General features: G+C 41.9%; 2 protein-coding genes and 1 long non-coding RNA gene across 7 annotated transcripts in view; 1 reads left to right on the forward strand and 2 right to left on the reverse strand.

Annotated features, from left to right (window-relative positions):
- ZNF629 (zinc finger protein 629) overlaps positions 1-22975 on the reverse strand; it is an 81769-nt gene that overhangs the window by 26971 nt on the left and 31823 nt on the right. For 2 of the 4 annotated variants that reach the window (XM_072836527.1, XM_072836528.1), the window contains exon 1: positions 105-255. Coding sequence is in view for 2 of the 4 variants with exons in the window: in XM_072836524.1 (XP_072692625.1) it covers positions 105-201 (97 nt within the window). In the remaining 2 variants the exon portion in view is untranslated. Of the gene's footprint in view, positions 1-104; positions 257-22276; positions 22430-22975 lie in introns of those variants that run through there. The other 2 variants (XM_072836524.1, XM_072836523.1) reach the window with 2 other exon arrangements.
- LOC140638725 (uncharacterized) overlaps positions 1-22975 on the forward strand; it is a 26624-nt gene continuing 3649 nt past the window's right edge. The window contains exons 1-2 of one of the 2 annotated variants that reach the window (XR_012035708.1): positions 1-362; positions 4460-4551. This is a non-coding gene — a long non-coding RNA (uncharacterized lncRNA). The remainder of the gene's footprint in view (positions 363-4459; positions 4552-22975) is intronic. The other variant, XR_012035707.1, reaches the window with a different exon arrangement.
- The window catches only part of BCL7C (BAF chromatin remodeling complex subunit BCL7C), a 48512-nt gene continuing 43503 nt past the window's right edge, over positions 17967-22975 (reverse strand). Inside the window, exon 7 of the mRNA XM_072836537.1 lies at positions 17967-18003. Coding sequence (XP_072692638.1) covers positions 17982-18003 — 22 coding nt within the window. The 3' untranslated portion in view covers positions 17967-17981. The remainder of the gene's footprint in view (positions 18004-22975) is intronic.

The following is a 22975-nucleotide window of genomic DNA, read 5'->3' on the forward strand; positions in this document are numbered from 1 at the left end:
TCAGTCCAGTCCTGTGGCTGGAAGCAGCGCCCCCTCTCCCCTAACCCTGAGGGATGCAGGGGAATGGAAAGGCAGCCCCAGAGAATAGAGAACAGAGGGCTTACTCAGTCCTGACAGCCAGGAGCACTTCACAGACCCCTCGACCTGGAGGCTCTGCTCAGGATTCAGCTGAAGCTGTGTCCAGGACCCAGCTGTATCCATATGACCTTGTGAGTGAAACCCAACCCGATTCTGATTCTGAATTCCAAGCTCTAGAATAACAACAATGGTTAGCATGTACTGAGGGACTCTGAGCCAAGCACTGCCAAGTGCTTCATACCCATGGCCTCCTTCCAGCCCTACAACGCTGCGAAGTCAATGCTGTGAGTATCTCTTCTTTGCAGATGACAAGGCTGAGTCTCCAATAGAGAGCTCCGTGCCTAAGGCCACATAGTAACCGGCCGAGCCAGGAGTTCAAGTTCATGTGGGCTGAATCCAGGGCTCCTATGCTTAGCTCTGTGCTCCTTCCAAACATCCAAGGCTGTATTTAATACCACTGAACTGTACACTTCACAATATTAAGGTGGCAAATGTTATGTGTACTTTTATTTGATATTTAAAAAGCGAAACAAAAAACTCAAGGGGGATCCCTGGGTGGCGCAGCAGTTTAGCGCCTGCCTTGGCCCAGGGCACGGCACGATCCTGGAGACCTGGGATCGAATCCCACGTCGGGCTCCCGGTGCGTGGAGCCTGCTTCTCCCTCTGCCTATGTCTCTGCCTCTCTCTCTCTCTCTCTCTCTCTCTGTGACTATCATAAATAAATAAAAATTTTAAAAAAAGTTTCTAAATAACTCAAGGGGTGCCTGGGTGGCTCAGTGGTTGAGTGTCTGCCTTTGGCTCAGGTCGTGATCCCAGGGTCCTGGGATCAAGTCCCACATTAGGTTCCCTGCTGGAAGCCTGCTTCTCCCTCTGCCTATGTCTCTGCCTCTATGTGTGTGTCTCATGAATAAACGAATAAAAAAAAAAAAAAACTAAAAAAAAAAAAAAAAAAAAAAAAAAAAACTCAGGCTGGAGAGGGATTTGGGGCAGGTCCCAGGGACTGAGCATTCCACTTTACTAGGGTTCTGGATAATGTGCCAAGTAGTAAACATGAGGCAAATGCCAAACCCAACTCCCCATTCATTAATTTTGTCCCATGGCCTTTAACTCCCTACCTAAAGAATTAAAAATTATACTTTTAGAATTAATACATACCTTCAAAACTCCCTAAGAGTCCAAAGAGAAAATTTTGGCTTAAAAAAAAAATCAAACTGACAATGTAGCTTTAAACTCTTGAGGATCAAGCCTGGATTCACAGGAGAAAGTCACAGGAGAGAAAAGTAGTCCCCCCCACCCCAACCAAAATAAAGGGCAGAGAAGGAAAGCGATAATTAATCAAATGTTTACTATATGCCAGGGACTGACCGCTGCTTTCATATTTTATCTCACTGAATCCTTACAACTATGAGGGTTTTATCCTATTGTGCAGAAGAAGGAAGTGAAGCTTTAGAATGTTTCGTAATTTTGTGAACGTTAAACTGATTCTGAGAGCTGGCATTGGATCGGAAACCAGTCCTGGTTGTCAGAGAAATGACTGGAGGGGCACCTGGCTGGCCAGTTGGAGAAGCATGGGACTCCTGATCTTGAGGTTGTGGGTTTGAGCACCACATTGGGTGTAGAGATTACTTTAAAAAATAAAAAAAAAATTTTTTTTAAAAGGTGACCAGCATTCATCCTCTCTGCTGTCTCTATATGATTCAGTTAAAAAAGCTCTTAACTTATGAATTCATCACACTAGTTCCTCATCACCCAAATGATTCGGGGTTGGGGGGATCTCTTTCTGTCTCTTGCCTCACAGTTCCAAATCTGTTAGATTTACCACATACTTTTTTAAGATTTTCCTTTTTAAAAGATTTTATTTATTTATTCATGAGAGACACACACACACACAGAGGCAGAGACACAGGCAGAGGGAGAAGCAGGCTCACCACAGGGAGCCCGATGTGGGACCCTGGGATCATGACCTGAGCCAAAGGCAGCCATTCAACCACTGAGCCACCCAGGTGTCCCAAGACTTTCCCTTTTTGTTACAAAAGTGCCCCAGCATGTTGTAGTTCATTCATTTATTTATTTGCTCATTCAATAAGTATTGAGTGCTTGTTCTGGGCTCTTCTAGACACTGTAGATATACTTGTAAACAAGACAGCTAAAAATTAAAACCCAAACCCCCAAATCCCTGTCCTTACAGAGGTTAAACCCTAAGGAAGACAGATGGCTAATAAGAAGAAACAACAAAAGTAGCTGGGGAGTGTGGAGGGTAGGGAAGGTGTTGAAGTCTCAGGTAGAGAGGCCAGGGGAGACTTCTCTGACATGTGACGCTCCCTCCAAGAACTCCTCTAGGAAGAAGACAACCCAGACCAGGAGGAAGGCTACCCACACACTATCTGCTGTCTCTGAAGTAGCCCAGGAGGGGGAGAAAATCACAAAAGATTGATGCTGGTTTCTTTTCCTTCTCAACATTCCCTTTTGTTCTTTCTGATTTTCTCTTAGACGTCTCCCACTTCTTCACTCTCCCATGAGACTCACCTCTATACTGCGGTGTGTATACTTCTCCCCTCTCCTTTTTTTCCCCCTCTCCTTTTAAATTTTTATTATTTTTAAAAGATTTTTTTTCATGAGAGACACACACAGAGAGGCAGAGACACAGGCAGAGGGAGAAGCAGGCTCTCTATGGGGAACCTGATGTGGGACTCGATCCCAAGACCCCAGAATCACGACCTGAGCCAAAGGCAGCTGCTCAATCACTGAGCCGCTTTTTATTTTTTAAATATTTTATTTACTTATGAGAAACACACACACAGAGAGGCAGAGACATAGACAGAGGGAGAAGCAGGCTCCATGCAGGGAGCCCGACGTGGTACTCGATCCGGGGGACTCCAGGATCACGCCCTGGGCCGAAGGCAGGTGCTAAACCGCTGAGCCACCCAGAGATCCCCACTGAGCCACTTTTAAAAGTCATCTCTACACCCAAAGTGGGGCTTGAACTCAACTCCAGACCAAGAGTTGCACTGACTGAGCCAGCCAAATGCCCCGTCTCCTTCCTTTCTTTATCCCAGTTCCAACCAGGGTAGACAAGAAATGAAGTGGCAGGGAGCAGGAGAACCAGCATGCTTCCTTCAGTTACATGGAGCCAGGCAGAGTGCAAAGTGGTGGTTGGAGCAGGAGGTAGACCACCTGGGGGTGATGCCCTTCGAGATTCAAGAATGTCTGCCAGGGCAGATACCCCAGAACGGCAACCCAGATTTCCTAAGAATGAGGGGATAGAACTCATAGAACCTAGGGAAGAAGCAAAGGCACGTTTTGGTTTGCTTTGTTATTGCTTTCTTTAAAAAAAATTTTTTTTTAAGTGTTCTCTACATCCAATATGGGGCTTGAACTCATAACTCCAGGATCAGAGTGACATACTCCACTGACTGAGTCAGCCAGGCGCCCCTGTTATTCTTTCTGGCGGGTCTCCTTTGTTGTTGCAGCTTCATGGAGATAGGGTTCCCGTACTGTACACTTTGACTTCAAGTGTGGTGCACAGTCCAGTGAGTTTCAGTCTATTCAAGAGTTGTGCAACTGTCACCATAATTTTAGAACATTTTCATCACTCCTGGAACAAACTTTGTATGTATTAGGAATCACTTCTTGTTTCTCCTCAGTCTACACACACACACACACACACACACACACACACATGCACTTTAAGCAACCACTAATGTACTTTCTGTCTCTATAAGATTTGCCTCATCTGGATATTTCATCTAAACGTCACATTTGGGTTTGGGATTTAGTTGTGTTTTTGTTGTTGTTGTTGTTGTTGTTTTTGCTTTTTAGTTGTGGGGTTTTTGTTTGTTTGTTTGTTTGTTTTTAGAAAGTAAGTGGATGACCACTGCAGAATATCACAGAGTGGGCTTTGGGAACACGAGAAGTTGAGAAGCTCTTCTGGGAAGATAAGGGTGACAGGAAAAGCAGAAGAGGGAAATAACTTGCTTCTGTTTTATTTTTTATTGCTGTGTCCTGCATTGTAGGTCACCCAAATGTAGGCAGGATACAAATCTCAAGTAAACAAACATGGGAAGTTTCTAATTAAATTGAAAAGATTTAAAGTTACAAACTAAATTGCTTTTATTTCTGTGGACAATTTCTTTATCTGCTTTTACATGTTTATGCCTTCTGTTTGCTGACACTATGTGCAAAGCGACTGATCATGCAGTCAAGTCAGAAAACCTGGGTTCTTCATATTTGCAGCCTGACTTAGCTACTCTCGTAGTTTTCTCTTCTGTAAAGTGAGAGGGTTAAAGGATGGAGGATTATTCCATTCTCCTCTCCAGCATCATCTCCTGAACCGCAGGCTTTCACTTCTTCAGTAACTGTTGACAGTCTACTTTATTTTTAGGTGCCATTCTACTTTTCCCTTCATTCCTGGAACTTCTGGGCACAGAAAGTGGAGGAGGATGAGCAGAGAGCAACATGAATCGCTTTTAACAGGTACACATGTTGAACATTTATAAGGAAACTCTACACGTGTTATCAAGGCTGCTTCATAACTAGGAAGAATAAAAAGGGACCTTAGAGGACATCTAGTCCAATGCCCTTCACAGTGAGATGAGAGGACAAGCATACAAACGAGATGTGACTTGTCCAAGGCCACACTAGTGAGTGCCAGAGCTGGGGCCAGTTCTGGGTTTCCCCATGCCTATTCATTTACACTTGAGAAAGCCAAGCCCACAGAAGCCCAGGGACTTCCGTAAAGAAAAGGACCTGTCAGATAGGGCAGGCTCCTTGGAAATCATCTGCTGAATCTGATTCCTCTTTTAACAGCGGCTTAGGCGAAGTGCCGGTCTTGGGCCGAGGTTTCTCGGAATCTCCGGGCTGGCACCGCAGTCTGAATGAATAACCGGAGAACCTGTGATCGCAGGATCCCGGGGCTGAGGCACGTTCCCCGCGCCGGCCCCGGACGATTACCTGGGGAAGGGCTCCTGCGTCCCGGGCTCCGAGGGCTCCTTGCCCGGCCCGAGCCTCGGAATCCTGCCCCCGGCTGCAAACCGCTGGGGGCGTGACGCGAGCCCTGTTGGGGGCGTGGCCCTATAGTATCCAGCCAATCCTAAGCCGCGCCGTGTTAGGGGCGGGAAACCCGATTCCACACCCCGCCCATTTGCCCTCTAGGCGGGGGTAGAGCTCCGCGGTGACCTAGGCAACCGCCCCAGCGTACCGCCCACCTGCTAAATTTGCTGCGTCCAGCCCTCTTGGCACCACCTTTCGGAAAGCGAAGTCCTTTAAGGGGCAGAAAGGACGGAGATTTTGATTGGTTGGCTGGATGAGTGACCCTGGCGCTGGGGGAAGGGGAGTCTCGCCCAGGTTGGACTTGGGAAGCTTGGAACACAGGCTTTGCAGAAGCTGAGCAGAGAAAGGGCTTTGGTGAACTAAAAATTCAGTGTTTGCAATCCAAAGTAGCTGCCTTTCTGGATGCGTGTGAAGGCAGTGGGAGTCCAAGAACCTTTGGGTCGCACCACCTGGTATTATTAGTCATACTTTAAAAATATATATAAATATATAAATAGATATTTAGAGAGAGTGAGCCAGTGGGGGACGGGATAGAGGAAGAGGGAGAGAGAGATGATCTAAAGCAGACTTCCTGATGAGTGCGGAGCCCCACGGTGGGGTGGGAGGGGCTTGATGTCTCGACCCTGAGGTCACAGCCTCAGCCAGAATCTAGAGTCCCCAGTTTAACTGACTGAACCACCCAGGCGCCCCATGTTAGACATACGGCATTTAAAGTTTAAATTTGGGGTGCCTGGGTGTCTCAGTTGATTAAGACTTTGCCTTTGGCTGGGGTCATGATCCCAGAGTCCTGGGATGGAGTCCCACAACGGGCTCCCTGCTCAGCAGAGAGTCTGCTTCTCCGCCTCTGTCTCCCCCTGCTTGTGCTCAAATAAATAAATAAATAAAATCTTTTAAAAAATCATTTAAATTTAACATTTATTGAGCTCCTGCCACTGTGACAGACACTGTTCTAAGTTCTTGGGCTCAGTAAAGAAAACAGATTTCTGGTATCTTTTTTTTTTTTTTAAAGATTTTATTTATTTATTCATGAGAGACACACACACACACACACACACACAGAGGCCAAGACACAGGCAGAGGGAGAAGCAGGCTCCATGCAGAGAGCCCGATATGGGACTCAATCCTGGGTTTCCAGGATCATGTCCTGGGCAGAAGGCAGGCGCCAAACTGCTGAGCCACCCAGGGATCCGGTAGCTTCTGTTCTTAAATGAGGGAGACAATACGTTATGTAGTGTGTTAGAAGATGTGACAAGTCTATGGGGGGAAAAGCATAGTACAGATAAGGATTTCTACACTTATCTGTAGGTGTGCATGTAGGAATATATTCCAAGACTCCCAGTAGATGCCTGAAACTCCAGATAGTATTGAACCTAATATATACTATATTTTTTTTCTTATACATACATACCTATGATAAAGTTTAATTTATAAGTTAGGCACAGTAAGGCTAGATTTAATACCAGTGAGAAAGTGAGATCCAAACAAAGAATTGGAGGAAAGATGGTTAACCAATGAGCTTTCTGGTGGAAAAGCATGCCAGGCAGAGGGAACAGCTACTGGTGTTACTGGAGAACAGCAAGTGTGGGTGGAGCATTGTGAGTGAGAGGGGAGTGGTAGGAAGCGACTGGGGGGGGGGGTGCAGATTTTATTGGGTCTTGTATGGTTGGCTTTTACTCTCAAACAGGGACCCGTTGTAGTCTTTTTGAGCAAAAGAGTGACATCATCTGACTTATATTTTATTTTATTTTATTTTTTTTTAAAGATTTTATTTATTTATTCATGATAGTCACAGAGAGAGAGAGAGAGAGGCAGAGACACAGGCAGAGGGAGAAGCAGGCTCCATGCAGGGAGCCCGACGTGGGATTCGATCCCGAGTCTCCAGGATCGCGCCCTGGGCCAAAGGCAGGCGCCAAACCACTGCGCCACCCAGGGATCCCTGACTTATATTTTAAAACAACAATTCTGGCTGCTAGGTTGAGAACTAACCAGAGGGACAAGAAGAGAAATCAGCAGGCCTGCTAGAAGATTATTGCAATAATGCATGCCATGGCGTGCAGGAGGTGACGGTAGCTTGTACCAGATTGATGATGATACAAGCAGTGAGAAATGGTCAGATACTGGATGTATTCTGAAAGTAGAGCCCCCAGGATTTCTCAAGATGTTGGAAATGGGGGATCCCTGGGTGGCGCAGTGGTTTGGCGCCTGCCTTTGGCCCAGGGCGCGATCCTGGAGATCCGGGATCGAATCCCACGTCAGGCTCCAGGTGCATGGAGCCTGCTTCTCCTCTGCCTATGTCTCTGCCTCTCTCTCTCTCTCTCTCTCTCTCTGTGACTATCATAAATGAATAAAAAATTTTAAAAAAATGTTGGAAATGGGTTATGAGATAGAGACACAAATTCAGAATCACTCCGAGGTTTTTGACGTGAGGAACTGAAGGAGGAGTTGCCATCAATCGAGATAGAAAAGGCTGAGAGGGAGCAGCCTTGGGGGCTTGGGAAAATAAATGTTTACAATATTTACAAGGAGAGTGTCTTTATTATTATTATTATTTTATTTTTAAGTAATCTCTACACCCAATGTGGGGCTCAAATTCTAACCTCTGAGATCAAAGTTCACATGCTCCACCAACGGGCCAGCCCACCGCTGCACAAGGAGATTCTTTCTTTCTTTCTTTCTTTCTTTCTTTCTTTCTTTCTTTCTTTCTTTCTTTCTTTCTTTCTTTCTTCTTTTTTTAAGATTTTATTTATTTATTCATGAGAGACACACACACACACACACAGAGGCAGAGAGAGAAGCAGGCTCCATGCAGGGAGCCGGAGGTGGGACTCGATCCTGGGTCTCCAGGATCACGCCCTGGGTTGAAGGTGGCGCTAAACCGCTGAGCCACCAGGGCTGCCCAAGGAGAATGTTTCAATCAGAGAAGCACAGAAGTGACCAGGCACAGAACAGGGTTTGGTAACATAGTCAAGAAGGCTTCCTCTTACCTCTGTAAGGGATAGGAGTTACGCCAGTGAGTCTCTAATGAGTGATAGTGGCCTATCAGAATCACTAGAGAAATCTTTTCCATCTAAGCCACTGAGAGGGGCGCCTGGTTGACTCAGTCACTTTAGTGTTCAACTCTTGATTTTGCCCAGGTCATGAACTCAGGGTCATGAGACTGAGTTCCATGTCAGGCTCTGCACTAGGCATGGAGCTTGCTTAACATTCTCTCCCTCCATTCCTTCTGCCCTTCTCTCCTCAACTCCCGCCCCCTTCTTTTGCATGTACTCTTAAACAAACAAACAAACAAACAAACAATAAAACCACTGAGACTATCTTTACTCCCCTGAATCTTGTTTACTGGTGGGGGTTGGAAGGGGTGGTGGGAGCAGTGGCGGCCGGAGTGTGTGCAGTATGTCCATCAATGAGGACTGAGGGTGACAAGGAGGGAGGGCAGGAGGGTATCTACTCTTTAGTAAAGGGCTCATCTTGTGGAACAAGTATTTCCCTCAAGTTGGAAATCAGCCATCAAGTGACAGGACTGGAGAGAAGCATCCTGTTCAGTCTCTAGACTTTCATTCTTTTAGTCACATTTTTATTTGTAGAAATGGTATAATAAGACATTATCAGGAGACTCCTATTAAATATGGTAGTCTGCAGGCACTTATCTCTAGCTTTTCCAGAAAGTCTTTTAAAATAAGAGGGAAACCAGACACCTGGGTGGCTCGGCGGTTGGGCGTCAGCCTTCAGCTTAGGGCGTGATCCTGGAGTCCCGGGATCAAGTCCCAGTATCGAGTCCCATGTCCGGCTCCCCACAAGGAGCCTGCTTCTCCCTCTGCCTGTGTTTCTGCCTCTGTGTGTGTGTGTGTGTGTGTGTGTCTCATGAATAAATATATAAAATCTTTAAAAAAAATAAGAGGGAAGGAATTCTTCTTAAAGATTTTATTTATTTACTCATGAGAGACAGAGAGGCAGAGGGAGAAGCAGGCTCCATGCAAGAAGCCTGATGCGAGACTCGACCCAGGTACTCTGGGATCATGCCCTGAGCCAAAGGCAGATGCTCAACCACTGAGCCATTCAGGCGTCCCAGGAATTTTTAAACAGGTCTAAGGACACAAAAACAAAGAACTATAGAGGAGATGAGAACTGGTAAGAGATAACTTTTTTTTTTTTTAAGCTTAAAAGCAGAGAACCCGCTCGGGTAAATATAGCAGGCTATTCAAACTAATCTGCTTACTGAAAACAATGAAAATACAGAATAAAAGATATAAAATAATAATTAAAAAAATAACATTACTGTATTATTAGTTTCGGGGGTAGAACTTAGTGATTCATCAGTTGCATATCACACCCAGTGCTAGGTACATCACATGCCCTCCTTCATGCCCATCACCTAGTTACTCCTTTCCCCCACCTCCACAGTTTGTTTCCCGTAGTTGAAAGTCTCTTACGGTCTCTCTCTCTCTGTCTTTTTATCTATTTTATTTTTCCTTCCCTTCCCCAATGTTTATCTACTTTGTTTCTAAATTCCACATAATAATAAACTTCTTAAAAGTACCGAAGAAAGAGGGATCCCTGGGTGGCTCAGTGGTTTGGCACCTGCCTTCCGCCCAGGGCGTGATCCTGGAGTCCCAGGATTGAGTCCCACATCAGGTTCCCTACATGAAGCCTGATTCTCCCTCTGCCTGTATCTTTGCCTCTCTGTGTCTCTCATAAATAAATAAATAAAATCTTAAAAAAAAAAAGAAAAGTACTGAAGAACAGGGGTGCCTGGGTGGCTCAGTCCGTTAAGCATTTGCCTTTGGCTCAGGTCATGATCCTGGGGTCCTAGGATGGACCCCCTGCATGAGGTTCCCTGCTCAGAGGGAAGCCTGCTTCCCCCTCCTCCACTGCCCTTCTCTCTGCTTATGTGCTCTGTCAAATAAAAATCTAAAAAAAAAAGAAAAAAAGGTACTGAAGAACAAAGAGGAAGTATCAACCTAAAATCTAGGTGGAAATGTGAACCTAGAGAGAAACCTAAGCACTGATACTGCCTTCACCCTGAAAGCATTTGCTAAACTAGGTCAACTTGAGCAGGCGGTTCAGGACAGAAATCCAATCCTCCTCCCAGTGATTAAGAAGAGATGCCCCCTGCTGGATTAAGAAAGGAGTTAACCAAGAGTGACCTAACCCAGGCCCCCTGCCCTAGGGGAATTGCAAAGTAAGTTTCTAGGTGCTGAGCACAACATAGGGAAGAAACTATTTCTGAGTTGTGATAGGGAGGCAGGCCTGGAGTGGATATGTAGCTTCAAATCACATCATTTTGTAGTCAAAACCAAACCAAACCAAAAAAAAAAAAAAAACACTCCAAAACAAAAACTCCTCAAGCTGTATATTTAGTTTACAGTGACCACAAATTGGAAGCGTTTAGGCAACTAGTAGAAGCAAATTACTTCAAATAAGTTCAAAGAGAATATACAGTTAGAAATATCCCAGCATACAGAAATGATAGAAAGCAGAAGCCAACACTTGTATTTCATATATTGGAATTATTACATAAAAATTATAATCTCTGGGATCCCTGGGTGGCGCAGCGGTTTGGCGCCTGCCTTTGGCCCAGGGCGCGATCCTGGAGACCCGGGATCAAATCCCACATCGGGCTCCCGGTGCATGGAGCCTGCTTCTCCCTCTGCCTGTGTCTCTGCCTCTCTCTCTCTCTCTCTGTGACTATCATAAATAAATAAAAATTAAAAAAATTATAATCTCTGATTATTATGTTTATTTATTTATGTATTATGTATTTAAGTAATCTCTACACCCCAACATGGGGCTTGAACTCACAACCCCAAGATCAAGAGCCACATGTTCTACTCACTGAGCCAGCCAGGCACCTCTGATTATTATGTTCAAAGAAATAAAATATAAACTTGAAAAATAATTGCAAGAATCAGGAAACACCACCACTACCACCACCAAATAACCTAGCAGATTTGAAAAAAAGCCAAATAGAATATAAATACAATACAAATAGCCAAATATAATAACTGAAATTAAAAACTCAATAGAAAGGAACTGCCTCATCTCACAAAATATGTATAGAAAAAAATCTACAGGGGTACCTGGGTGGCTCAGTTGGTTAAGCATTTGACTCTTAATTTCTGCTCAGGTCATGATCTAGGGGTCATGAGCTCATGCCCAGTGCAGAGCCAGCTTAAGATTTTCTCTTTCCCTCTCCCTCTTCCCCTCCTCGTCCCTGTTCATACATACTCTCTCTCTAAGAAAATGATAATTAATTTAAAAAAAGAAAAAAAATCTATAGTCAAGATCATACTTAAAGGTAAAATATTGTGGGGTGGCACCTTGGTGGCTCAGTCAGTTAAGCATCTGCCTTCAGCTCAGGTCATGATCCCAGGGTCCTGGAACCGATCCCTGCTTTGGGCTCCTTGCTCGTCCAGGAGCTGGCTTCTCCCTCTCCCTCTGCCTGCCACTTCCCCTGCTTGAGCGCTCTCTCTGTCAAATAAATAAATAAAATATTTTTTAAAAAAGGTAAAATATGGGATCCCTGGGTGGCTCAGCGTTTTGGCGCCTGCCTTTGGCCCAGGGCGCGATCCTGGAGTCCCGGGATCGAGCTCCCGGCATGGAGCCTGCTTCTCCCTCCTCCTGTGTCTCTGCCTCTTTCTCTCTCTCTCTCTCATAAATAAATAAATACATCTTTAAAAAAAAAAAGGTAAAATATCGTATGCTTTCACTCTAAGATTGTGAACAAGCCAGAGATGACCACTTTCACCACACCTATTTGATTTTATTAGAGGTACTAGCTAGTGCAATGAGGCAAGTAAAACAAAAGGCATAAGTATCGGAAGAGAAGAAATAAATTGTCTCCATTTGGAGCTGACATTATTTATAAGGAAACCATAAAAACAGCTACTAGAACTAATAAATGAATTTAGCTGTGTCTAGGATATAAGGTCAAAATACAAAAATCAATTGTATTTTTTTAAGTTGGAGTTTTTGTTATAACGTTAACAACATTTGGAAAATAACATTTAAAGTGTCCATTCTCACCTCTCATATGCAACAAAATAATGGAAGTTCTAACTCATGCAATAGGGCAAGAAAATAAAATAAAAGGCATTTGGATTGTAATGAAAGAAACTAAATGCTCTACTTGTAGATAACATGATTGTTTACAGAGTAAATACCAGGACTCTACAAAAAAAACTCCTAGAATTCAGCAAGGTCTCAGAATGTAACAACATTAAAAAAATAAATTGTGCATCTATATACTAGCAGTGAACATGTGGACACTGAAGTTAAAAACATAATACCATTTAGATTCTCTCAAAACAACAAAAAAGAAATATTTTAGGTGTAAATCTAATAAAACATGTGTAGGACTTATATGCTGAAAATAACCCAATACAGATAAAAGAAATCAATGAAGATCTGGGGTGCCTGGGTGGCTCAGTTGGTTAAGTGTCTGACTCTTGGTTTCAGCCCAGGTTGTGATCTCAGGGTCATGAGATCAAGCACCGTGTTCCGCTCCATGCTCAGTGGAGAATCTGCTTGAGGATTCCCTCCCTCTCCCTCTCTGTTCCTCCCCTCACTCATGTGAGCTCATGCACACACTTTCTCTGTCTCTAAAATAAATAAATTTTTAAAAAAGTAATCAATGAAGATCTATGTAAATGGAGAGACATACTGTGTTTCTGGGTTGGAAGTCTCAACAGCAAAAATATTAATTCTCCCTAAATTAACATACAGGTTCAACTATATTCCTATCAAAATCTCAGCAAGATGGATGCCTGAGTGGCTCAGAGGTTGAGCATTTGCCTTCAGCTCAGGGTGTGACCCCGGAGTTCCAGAATGGAGTCCTACATGGGGCTCCCTGTGTGGAGCCTGCTTCTCCTTTTGCCTGTGTCTCTGCTTCTCTCTGTGTCTTTCATGAATAAATAAATAAAATATATTATTTAAAGTCCCAGCAAGATTTTTTGTAGATATAGACAAGATTATTCCAAAATGTATATAAAAGGCAAAGGAACTAGAATAGCTAAAACAATTTTGAAAAAAGAAGGATAAAATGGAAAGAGTCAGTTTACCAGATTTTAAGACATTATACAGCTAGAAATTGATGCACACAAATATTCCCAGCTAATTTTTAAAAGATTTTATTTATTCATTCATGAGAGACACACAGAGAGAGTCAGAAACACAGGCAGAGGGAGAAGTAGGCTTCCCAGCTAATTTTTACAAAGGTACAGAAGCAATTCAATGGTGCTAGAGCAATTAGGCATCCATAGGCAAAAACAAAAACAAAAACAAACCCCAAAAGACCATACACAAAAATTAGCTCAAAATGAATTATAGCCTTAAATATTAAATGTAAAAACTATACAACATTTTTTTTAAAGCATAGAAGAAAATTTTCAGGCTTTAAGGTTAGACTAAGGGTTCTTTTTTTTTTTAAGATTTTATTTATCCATTCATGAGAGACAGAGAGAGAAGCAGAGACGCAGGCAGAGGGAGAAGCAGGCTCCATGCAGGGAGCCCGACGTGGACCTGATCCGAGACCCCGGGGTCATGCCCCAAGCTGAAGGCAGGCACCAAACCACGGAGCCACCCAGGGATCCCCTAGACTAAGGATTCTTAAACTTGACACTAGAATCATGATTCATAAAAGAAAAAACAATAAATGAACATCAAAATTTAAAACTTTAGGGACGCCTGGGTAGCCTGGGTAGCTCAATGGTTGACCGTCTGCCTTTGGCTCAGGGCATGATCCTGGAGTCCTGGGATCGAGTCCCGCATCGGGCTCCCTGAATGGAGGCTGCTTCTCCCTCTGCCTTTCTTTCTGTGTCTCTCATGAATAAATAAATAAAATCTTTTTTAAAAATTTAAAAATAGCTTTATTGATATATAATTCAGATACCATACATTCATCTATTTAAAGTGTACAATTCAATAGGCTCTTTATATGTCATTAATTTTTTAAAATTTGGTTATATGTAACATAAAGTTTACCATTTTAACTATTTTTAAATGTACAATTCAGTGATATTAATTGCATTCAATGTTGCATTAATGTTGTACAATCCTCACCACTATTTCCAAAACATTTTTAGACAGAACCCTATAATCATTAGGCAATAACTGCTCATTTCTCCCTCCTTTCAGAACCTGGTAACTTCTAATATCCTTTCCCTGTGAATTTGTCTATTCTAGAGATCTTATATAAGTGGAATCACACAATATTTGTTCTCTTGCATCTGGCTTATTTCACTTAGCATGTTTTCAAGTTTTATCTGTGTTGTAGTATGTACTAGAACTTCATTCCTTTATACGACTGAAAAAATTCCATTATGTGTATACACCACGTTTTGTTTATCCATTTATCCGTGGATAGTTTGGGTTATTTCCACCTTTTGGTTATTATGAGTAATGGTGCAATGAACATTGGCATGCAAGTGACTGCTTGAATCCTTGCTTTCAGTTTGTTTGGAAGGAAGAAATAGTTTAATCATATGGCAACTCTATGTGTATCCTTTTAAGTAACTACCCAACTATTTTCTACAGCTGAAAGTAGAGTATTGAGGGATCCCTGGGTGGCTCAGCGGTTAAGTGCCTGCCTTCTGTCCAGGGCGTGAACCTGGAGTCTTGGGATCAAGTCCCACATGGGGCTCTCTGCATGGAGCCTGCTTCTCCCTCTGCCTGTGTCTCTGCCTCTCTCTGTGTCTCTCATGAATAAATAAATAAAATATTTTTTTTAAAAAAGTAGGGTATTGAAATCTCTAACTATTATTACTATAAAATTGTCTAGGGGTGCCTGGGTGGCTCGGTCAGTTAAGCATCTACCTTCAGCTCAGGTCATGATCTCGGGGTCCTGGGATCGAGCCCAACATTTGGTTCCCTGCTCCACAGGGAGCCTGCTTCTCCCTCTGCCTCTGCCTGATGCTCCCCCTGCTTATGTTCTCTCTCTGTGTCAAATAAATAAAGTCTTAAAAAATAAAATTGTCTATTTCTTTCTTTGATTCTGTCAATGTTTGCTTCATACACTTAGAGGCTCTTTTATTAAATGTGAAAATATTTATAATTATTGTGACTCCTTTGTATTGAATCTTTTATCAATATATAATGTCCTTGGTCTCTTATTATCTTTTTCAATTTAAAGTCTATTTTGTCTAACAAACAAAAATTATATCTTGATAGTAATTTAGCCACCCCAGGTCTGTTTTGTTTACTGTTTGCATGGAATATCCTTTTCTATTCTTTTAGTTTCAACCTCTTTCAGATTTTTTAAAATTTACTTTGGAGAGAAAAGAGTGCAAGTGGGAGGAAAAGAAGAGGGAGAAGGACAAGTAGACTCCATGCTGAAGCAGGGCTCCATCTCATGACCCTGAGATCATGACCTGAGGTGAAATCAAGAGTCAGATACTTGGGTGGCTGGGTGGTACAATTGGTTAAAGCCTCTAACTCTTGGTTTTGGCTCAGGTCATGATCTTGGGGTCGTGGGATTGAGCCCCACATTAGTTCCAGCTCAGCATGGAGGCTGCTTGGAATTCTCTCCCTCTCCCCCTTTGCCCCTTTTCCTCCCCTGCATACACATGCACATGCACACACATACTCTCTGTAAAAATAAATAAATAAATAAATAAATAAATAAATAAATAAATAAATAAATAAATCTTCTAAAAAAACTATTAAAAAAAAAAGAGTTGGATGCCCAACCGCCTGAGCCACTTAGGCACCTCTCAACCTCTTTATATCCTTATATTTAAAGTGGATCTCAAAATAAATAAATAAATAAGATAAAGTGGATATCTTTTTTTAAAAAGATTTTATTTATTCATGAGAGACACACAGAGAGAGAGGCAGAGGCAGAGGCAGAGGGAGAAGCAGGCTCCATGCAGGGAGCCCAATGTGGGACTCAATCCTGGGACTCTAGGATCACACCCTGAGCCGAAGGCAGACGCTCAACCACTGAGCCACCCAGGCGTCCCTCTAGCATTTCTTAGGGCAGGTCTACTAATATTGATCTCCCTCAGCTTTCATTTATCTAAAAATATCTTAATTTCTCCTTCATTCTTGAAGGGTAATTTTTCCAGGTATAGAAATCTTGATTGACAGTTTATTTTTTGACAGAATTGAAGGAAGGAATAGATAATTCAATAATAATAATTGGAGTCTTCAATACGCCACTATCAATAATACATAGAGCTACTAGGCAGAAGATCAACAAAGGAGTAGACAACTTGAACAACACCATCAACCAATTAGCCTTAACATAAATCTGTAGAACACTCCGTACTACAATAGCAGAATACACATTTTTATCAAGTGTGTATGGAATGTTGTTCAAGAGAGACCATATGTTAAGTCATAAAATATGTCTCAGGGCACCTAGGTGGCTCAGTTGGTTAAGTGTCTGACTCTTTGGACTCAGGTCATGATCTCAGGATCCTAGGATTGAGCCTATGTCAGGCTCCATTCTCAGCTGGGAGTCTGCTTGAGGATTCTTTCTCCCTCTTTTTTTTTTTTTTTAAGATTTTATTTATTTATTCGAGAGAGAGAGAGAGAGAGAGGCAGAGACCCAGGCATTGGGAGAAGCAGGCTCCACGCAGGGAATGCAGGGAGCCCAACGCGGGACTCAATCCCGGGATTCCAGGATCATGCCCTGGGCCAAAGGCAGGCAGTAAACTGCTGAGCCACCCAGGGATCCCTCTCTCCCTCTTTCTCTGCCCCTCCTTTCTGCTCATGCTCTCTCTCTCTCAAATAAATAAATAAATAAATAATTTTAAAATGTCTCAGTAAATTTTTTATTTATTTTTGGTTTTAGTAAGTTTAAAAAGATTGAATCAAACAACTTTTTTTGAGGTATAATGAACACATAATATTATATTAGTTTCAGTGTGTAATGTAATGATTTGGTGTTTGTATACACTGTGAAATGAATCACAAAACTTTGACAAAAGTAGAATGATATTAGAAATCAGTAACAGGAGGAAATTTGAGAAATTCACAAATATGTGGAAATTAGGGAACATATTCTTACATAGCCAATGGAACAAAGAATAAATTATAATGAAAATTAGAAGACATTTTGAAATGAATGAAGATGAAAACATTACATACAAAATATATAAGATGCAGCTAATACAGTGTTTGGAGGGAATTTTACAGATATAAGTACCTACATTATATTTAATTTATCTATTCTTTTGTTATTCATGATTTTAGTATTTTTTAATGATTTTAGTATTATATCTAAAACTCCATTGTAGGGGATCCCTGGGTGGCTCAGTGGTTTAGCACCTGCCATGGGCCCAGGGCGTGATCCAGGAGACCCGGGATTGAGCCCTATATCGGGCTCCCTGCATGGAGCCTGCTTCTCCCTCTGCCTGTGTCTCTGTCTCTCTCTCTGTGTTTCTCATGAATAAATAAATAAAATCTTTAAAAATAAATAAATAAAAATAAAATTCCATTGCCAAATTCAATGTCATAAAGATTTACCACTTTATTTTCTTCTAAGAGTTATACTTTTAGCTCTTTTATTTAGGTCATTGATTCATTATGAGTTAATTTTTATATATGATGTAGGTATGGGTCCAGCTTTATGCTTTTGCATGTGGATATCCAGTTGTCCTAGTACCATTTCTTTCCACGTTGAATGGTTTGGCACCCTTACAAAAATCAATTGACCACAGATGTATGGCTTTATTTCTGGACTCTCATTTCTATCCCTTTGATCTATGTGTCTATTTCTAGGTAAGTACTATACTGTTTTGATTACTGAAGCACTGCAATAAGTTCTGAAATTGGGAAGTATGAATTCTCCAACTTTGTTCTCCTTTTTTGAAATTCTTTTGGCTCTCCAAAGACCCTTGCAACTCCATATAAATTTAAGGATTGGCTCTTCTATTTCTACAAAAAAAAAAAAAAAAAAAAGTCGTTGGCATTTTATAGGGATTGCATTGAATCTGTAGATCACTTTGGGTAGCATTGTCATCTTAACAATATTAAGTCTTTCAGTCCATAAACACATGGTGTCTTTCCATTAATCTGGGTCTTTAATTTCTTTCAACAATATTTAACAATTTTTAGCATACAGGTCTTTCACTTCTTTGGTTAAATTCATTCCTAGGTATTTTATTCTTTTTAAAGTTATTTTATTTATTTATTTATTAAATATATTTTTAAACACTTTCTTTTTTAAAAAGATTTATTATTTTATTTATTCATAGAGACACAGAGAGAGAAAGAGGCAGAGACACAGGCAGAGGGAGAAGCAGGCTCCATGCAGGGAGCCCGACGTGGGACTCGATCCCTAGTCTCCAGGATCACGCCCCGGGCTGCAGGCAGCACTAAACCGCTGCGCCACCGGGGCTGCCCTTTAAAGTTATTTTAAATAGAATTTTCCTTTTGGATGATTCATAGCTGATGTATAGAAACACAGCTGATTTTTTGGTATTAATCTTGTACCCTGCAACTTTGCTGAATTTGTTTATTAGTTCTAGTGATTTTTGTTTGGTGGAATCTTTGGGATTTATTTTCCATGCATAGGATCACATAATCTGTGAATAGAAATAGTTCTACTTCTTTTCCAGTTTGCATGCTTTTCATTTCTTTTCCTTGCCTAATTGCTCTGGCTAGAATTTGGAATAGCAATGGTGAAAGTGGGCATCCCAGTCTTGCCCTTGATCTTAGAGAGAAAACTTTCAGAGTTTCACCACCATGTTACCTGAGAGTTTTTCATAGCTGCACTTTATGATGTTGAAAATGAGTCCTTCTATTCCTAGTGTACTGAATGTTTTTATATTGAAAAGTATTGAAATTTATCATGTGTTATAGCATCAGTTAAGAAGATCATGTATTTTTTCCCCTTCATTCTGTTAGTGTGCTGTAGTACACTTATTAATTTTGTGTATTGAACCATGTTCACATTTCTGGGATATATCCTAATTGGTCATGGTGTTTAATCCATTTATCTATCGATCAATTGATCGATCAATTTTATTTTCAAGTAATCTCTTCACCCAACATGAGGGTTGAACTTACAACCTTGAGATGAAGAGTCACATGCTCCAACAACTGAGCCAACCAGGCACTCCAATCCCCCAAATTTTGAGAACGTTTTCATTATTCTAAACAGAAATTCTGTACTCATTAAATAACAATCCTCTATTTTGTTTTGTTTTGTTTTGTTTTGAGAGAGAAAGAGAGAGAGAAGGAGCATGCAAGTGGGTGGGGGGGAAGGGTAGAGAGAGAAGGAGAGAGAATCTTAAGCAGGCTCCACTTTCAGTGCAGAGCCCAATATGGAGCTCGATCTCACAACCCTGAAATCATGATCTGAGCCGAAATCAACAGTCAGACATTTAACTGACTGAGCCACCCAGGTGCTCCTGCCCTAATCCTTTTAATATGCTATTGCATTTGTTTTCCTAATATTTTGTTGAGGATGTTTATACCAATATTCATAAGTAATACTGGTCTACAATCTTCTCTTCTTGTGTTGTCTTGGTCTGACTTTGGTATCAGAGTAATCCTGGCTTCATGAGTTAGGAAGTATTTCTGCCTCTCATATTTTTTAAGAGTTTGAGAAGAATTAGTGTTAATTCTTCTTTAAATGTTCAGTAGAATTCAACAACGAAGCCATCAGGGATCACTGGCTTTTCTTGTTGTGTCCAGTGTCTTGAAAATCATTGTTTCATCTATTTGTCCTGTTATTGTTATCTCAGGCAAGAGGGTAATCTGGTCTCAGTCACTCCATATTGGCCAGAGGTCAACATTAAGCCAATGCCTTTGTTTTTTATTGTGGTAAAATATATGTAACATAAAATTTACTATTTGTGATGGTTAATTATATGCATCTACCTGACTGAGCCTTGGGGTACCCAGATGTTTGGTTAAATACTATTTCTGGGTATGTCTGTGAGGATGTCTCTGGGTGATATTAAATCTGAGTTGGTAGACTGAGTAAAGCAGATTACCCTACCTAATGTGGATGGGTATCATTCCATGTGTTGAAGACCTGAATAGAATAAGAGGCTGTATAGGAAAGAATTCTCTCTGCCTGACTGTCTTTGAACTGGGATATCGGTCTTCTCCTTCTTTTGTTCTTAGACTGAAACTTATACCACTGGCTCCTGGGTTGGGACATCTCAGCCTCCATAATTGCAAGAGCCAATCCCTTTAAACAAATTTCTTCCTAAGATATATTGATTATGTTTCTCTAGAGAATTCTAATACTTAACCCTTTATAAGTGCACAATTCACTGGCAATTAAATACATTCTCGTGTTGTGCAATCATCAACGCTACCCATTTTGAGAACGTTTTCATTATTCTAAACAGAAACTCTGTACTCATTAAATAACAATCCTCTATTCCTGTTCCTACCATCCCTTGGTAACCTGTATTTTATCTTCTGTCTCTGTGAATTTACCTATTCTAGGGACCTCATATCTGTGGAATCATACAGTGTTTGTCTTTTTGTGACTGGCTCATTTTACTCATCATAAAGTCCTCGAGGGTCATCTGTGTTGTAGCAGGAGTCAGAATTTCCCTCCTTTTAAAGGCTGAATAATATTCCATTTTGTGTATATGTATCACATTTTGTTTATCAATTTGTCTATTGATGGAGATTGAGTTGTTTCTGCCTTTAGCTTTCATGAATAGTGCTGCTGTGGACTTGGGTATATAGTACATGTAAGGCATGCCTTTCTAAGCTCACGGTTCTTTTTTTTTTTTTAAAGATTTATTTATTTATGATAGACATAGAGAGAGAGAGAGGCAGAGACACAGGAGGAGGGAGAAGCAGGCTCCATGCTGGGAGCCCGTCGCGGGACTTGATCCCGGGACTCCAGGATTGCGCCCTGGGCCAAAGGCAGGCGCCAAACCGCTAAGCCACCCAGGGATTCCCGCTCACAGTTCTTTTCATCAAAGGAACCATGTAGTGGGCATCAGCTTTTTTCTGTCCAGTGACCCTCCCTTCTGTCATGGCCCTTCCTTCCCCAGGAAAAGAAGAGAATCTATAATCAGAGATCAATCACCCCAATTGTGTGAAATATCTCCTCTGCCCCAATTGTGGTCACTTGGTCCCAAGCTGAACAAAGCAGGGCGGAGCTGAGGAAAGTGAGGTAGGGACACTGTTTGCAGCCTTACCACCAGCTATTTGGAAATTCCACTCTCAGGGAATAGAGCACACCTACATAAAGTATTGAGAGAGTTGGAGAGGATGCCCTGATTCCAGATGCCTCCATGGCCCAGGTGTACTTCTTTCCTTCCTGTGATGACTTGGATACTCCAATATCCCTCTCATCCTCTTGCCTAAGCTAGCACCTTTTGGATTTATGTCGTGTGCAACCAAAAGGACATAAACTCAAAAAAAAAAAAAAAAAAAAAGATGTGAACTCACTACTCTGCTCGGTCCATGTCAGAATTCCTCCTGTCAGGAAGGAGTAAAGCAGTTTATCTTAGGTTAGATTCTCCTAGAAACTTAACCCAGGCCAAGGATTAAAGGGCAAGTGATTTATTAAAGCAGTGGTCTCAGGAAAAACCATTAAGGGAATGAAGTAGGTGGATGAGTGAGGTAAGCAGGTGAAGAAGACTATAAAGTGTGTGTGCGCAGCTCTGGAGTAGAAATAGCACTGTAGGGATCCCTGGGTGGCGCAGTGGTTTAGCGCCTGCCTTTGGCCCAGGGCACGATCCTGGAGACCCGGGATCGAATCCCATGTTGGGTTCCCAGTGCATGGAGCCTGCTTCTCCCTCTGCCTGTGTCTCTGCCTCTCTCTCTCTCTCTGTGTGTGACTATCATAAATAAATAAAAATTAAAAAAAAAGAAAGAAATAGCACTGTATAATTGTCCTGCTCCAGTCCAAGGAGCTGGACTCCAGCACTGACATACCAGTCACCGACTATAAGCCCCGTTGGAGCAGGGAGGGTGTGAGGACATGAAAGTTCCCATGGATAAGTATGTTCTATATCCAAGGGCAAACCTCTGAAGGTTGCAGGTATAAGCCATTGGCAGGGAAACCCAGAATTCTGGCTCACAGTGCTGGTAAAAAGGATCTGAGGATCTGAGATGGAGGACACAGTGTTTGAAGTGACATCTGGGGAAAGCTTGGGCCTCTCTCTCTTCCTCGCAGCCCACCTGCCCCATCCCCCCCGTTAAGGCTGGAACTGCCATTAATACTCACATATCCATGAACTGGCTGACCCAGTGATCCATCATCAAAACTGATGTGTGTCACTCTGTGTTTGCATGCTGGGAAGCTGTCAGCTTTTCCTCGTTTTTCACAGTGACTTCTAATGTTCTACATGAGGCATTCTGTTTATCAAATGTGTACTGGCTAGAGAAAAAGAAAGAGGTTCTTTAAGGCCTTTTCTGCCTCCACAGCAAAGGCTCTGAATGCCAGCAATGGTCAGCCAGGCAATATAACAATGATTATAATAGTGAATTCTAGCTTTATTGAGCACTAAACTATGTACTATGCTTTACATTCATCTCATTTAATTGAATAATTATACAAGGGAGTTACCAGGGAGGGGGGGGGTTGTCCCTTGGTGGCTCAACGGTTTAGCGCCTGCCTTCGGCCCAGGGTGTGATCCTGGAGTCCCAGGATCGAGTTCCCTGCAAGGAGCCTGCTTCTCCCTCTGCCTGCATTTCTGCCCCTCTCTCTCTCTCTCTCTCTCTCTCTGTCTCTCATGAATAAATAAATAAAGTCTTTAAAAACAAAAATAAAAAACAAGGGAGATACCATTATTATCTGCATTTTCCAGATAAGGAATCTAAGCTAATAAATGATGGAGGTGGGGTTTAAATCCAGGTTGTCTTGACTCCACAATTTAATTAATTTATCATGTGTTAAATAACAAAGATCCATGAAATAAAATAT

This window comes from Canis lupus, chromosome 8 (assembly GCF_048164855.1).
Source record: "Canis lupus baileyi chromosome 8, mCanLup2.hap1, whole genome shotgun sequence".
Lineage (NCBI taxonomy): Eukaryota > Metazoa > Chordata > Mammalia > Carnivora > Canidae > Canis > Canis lupus.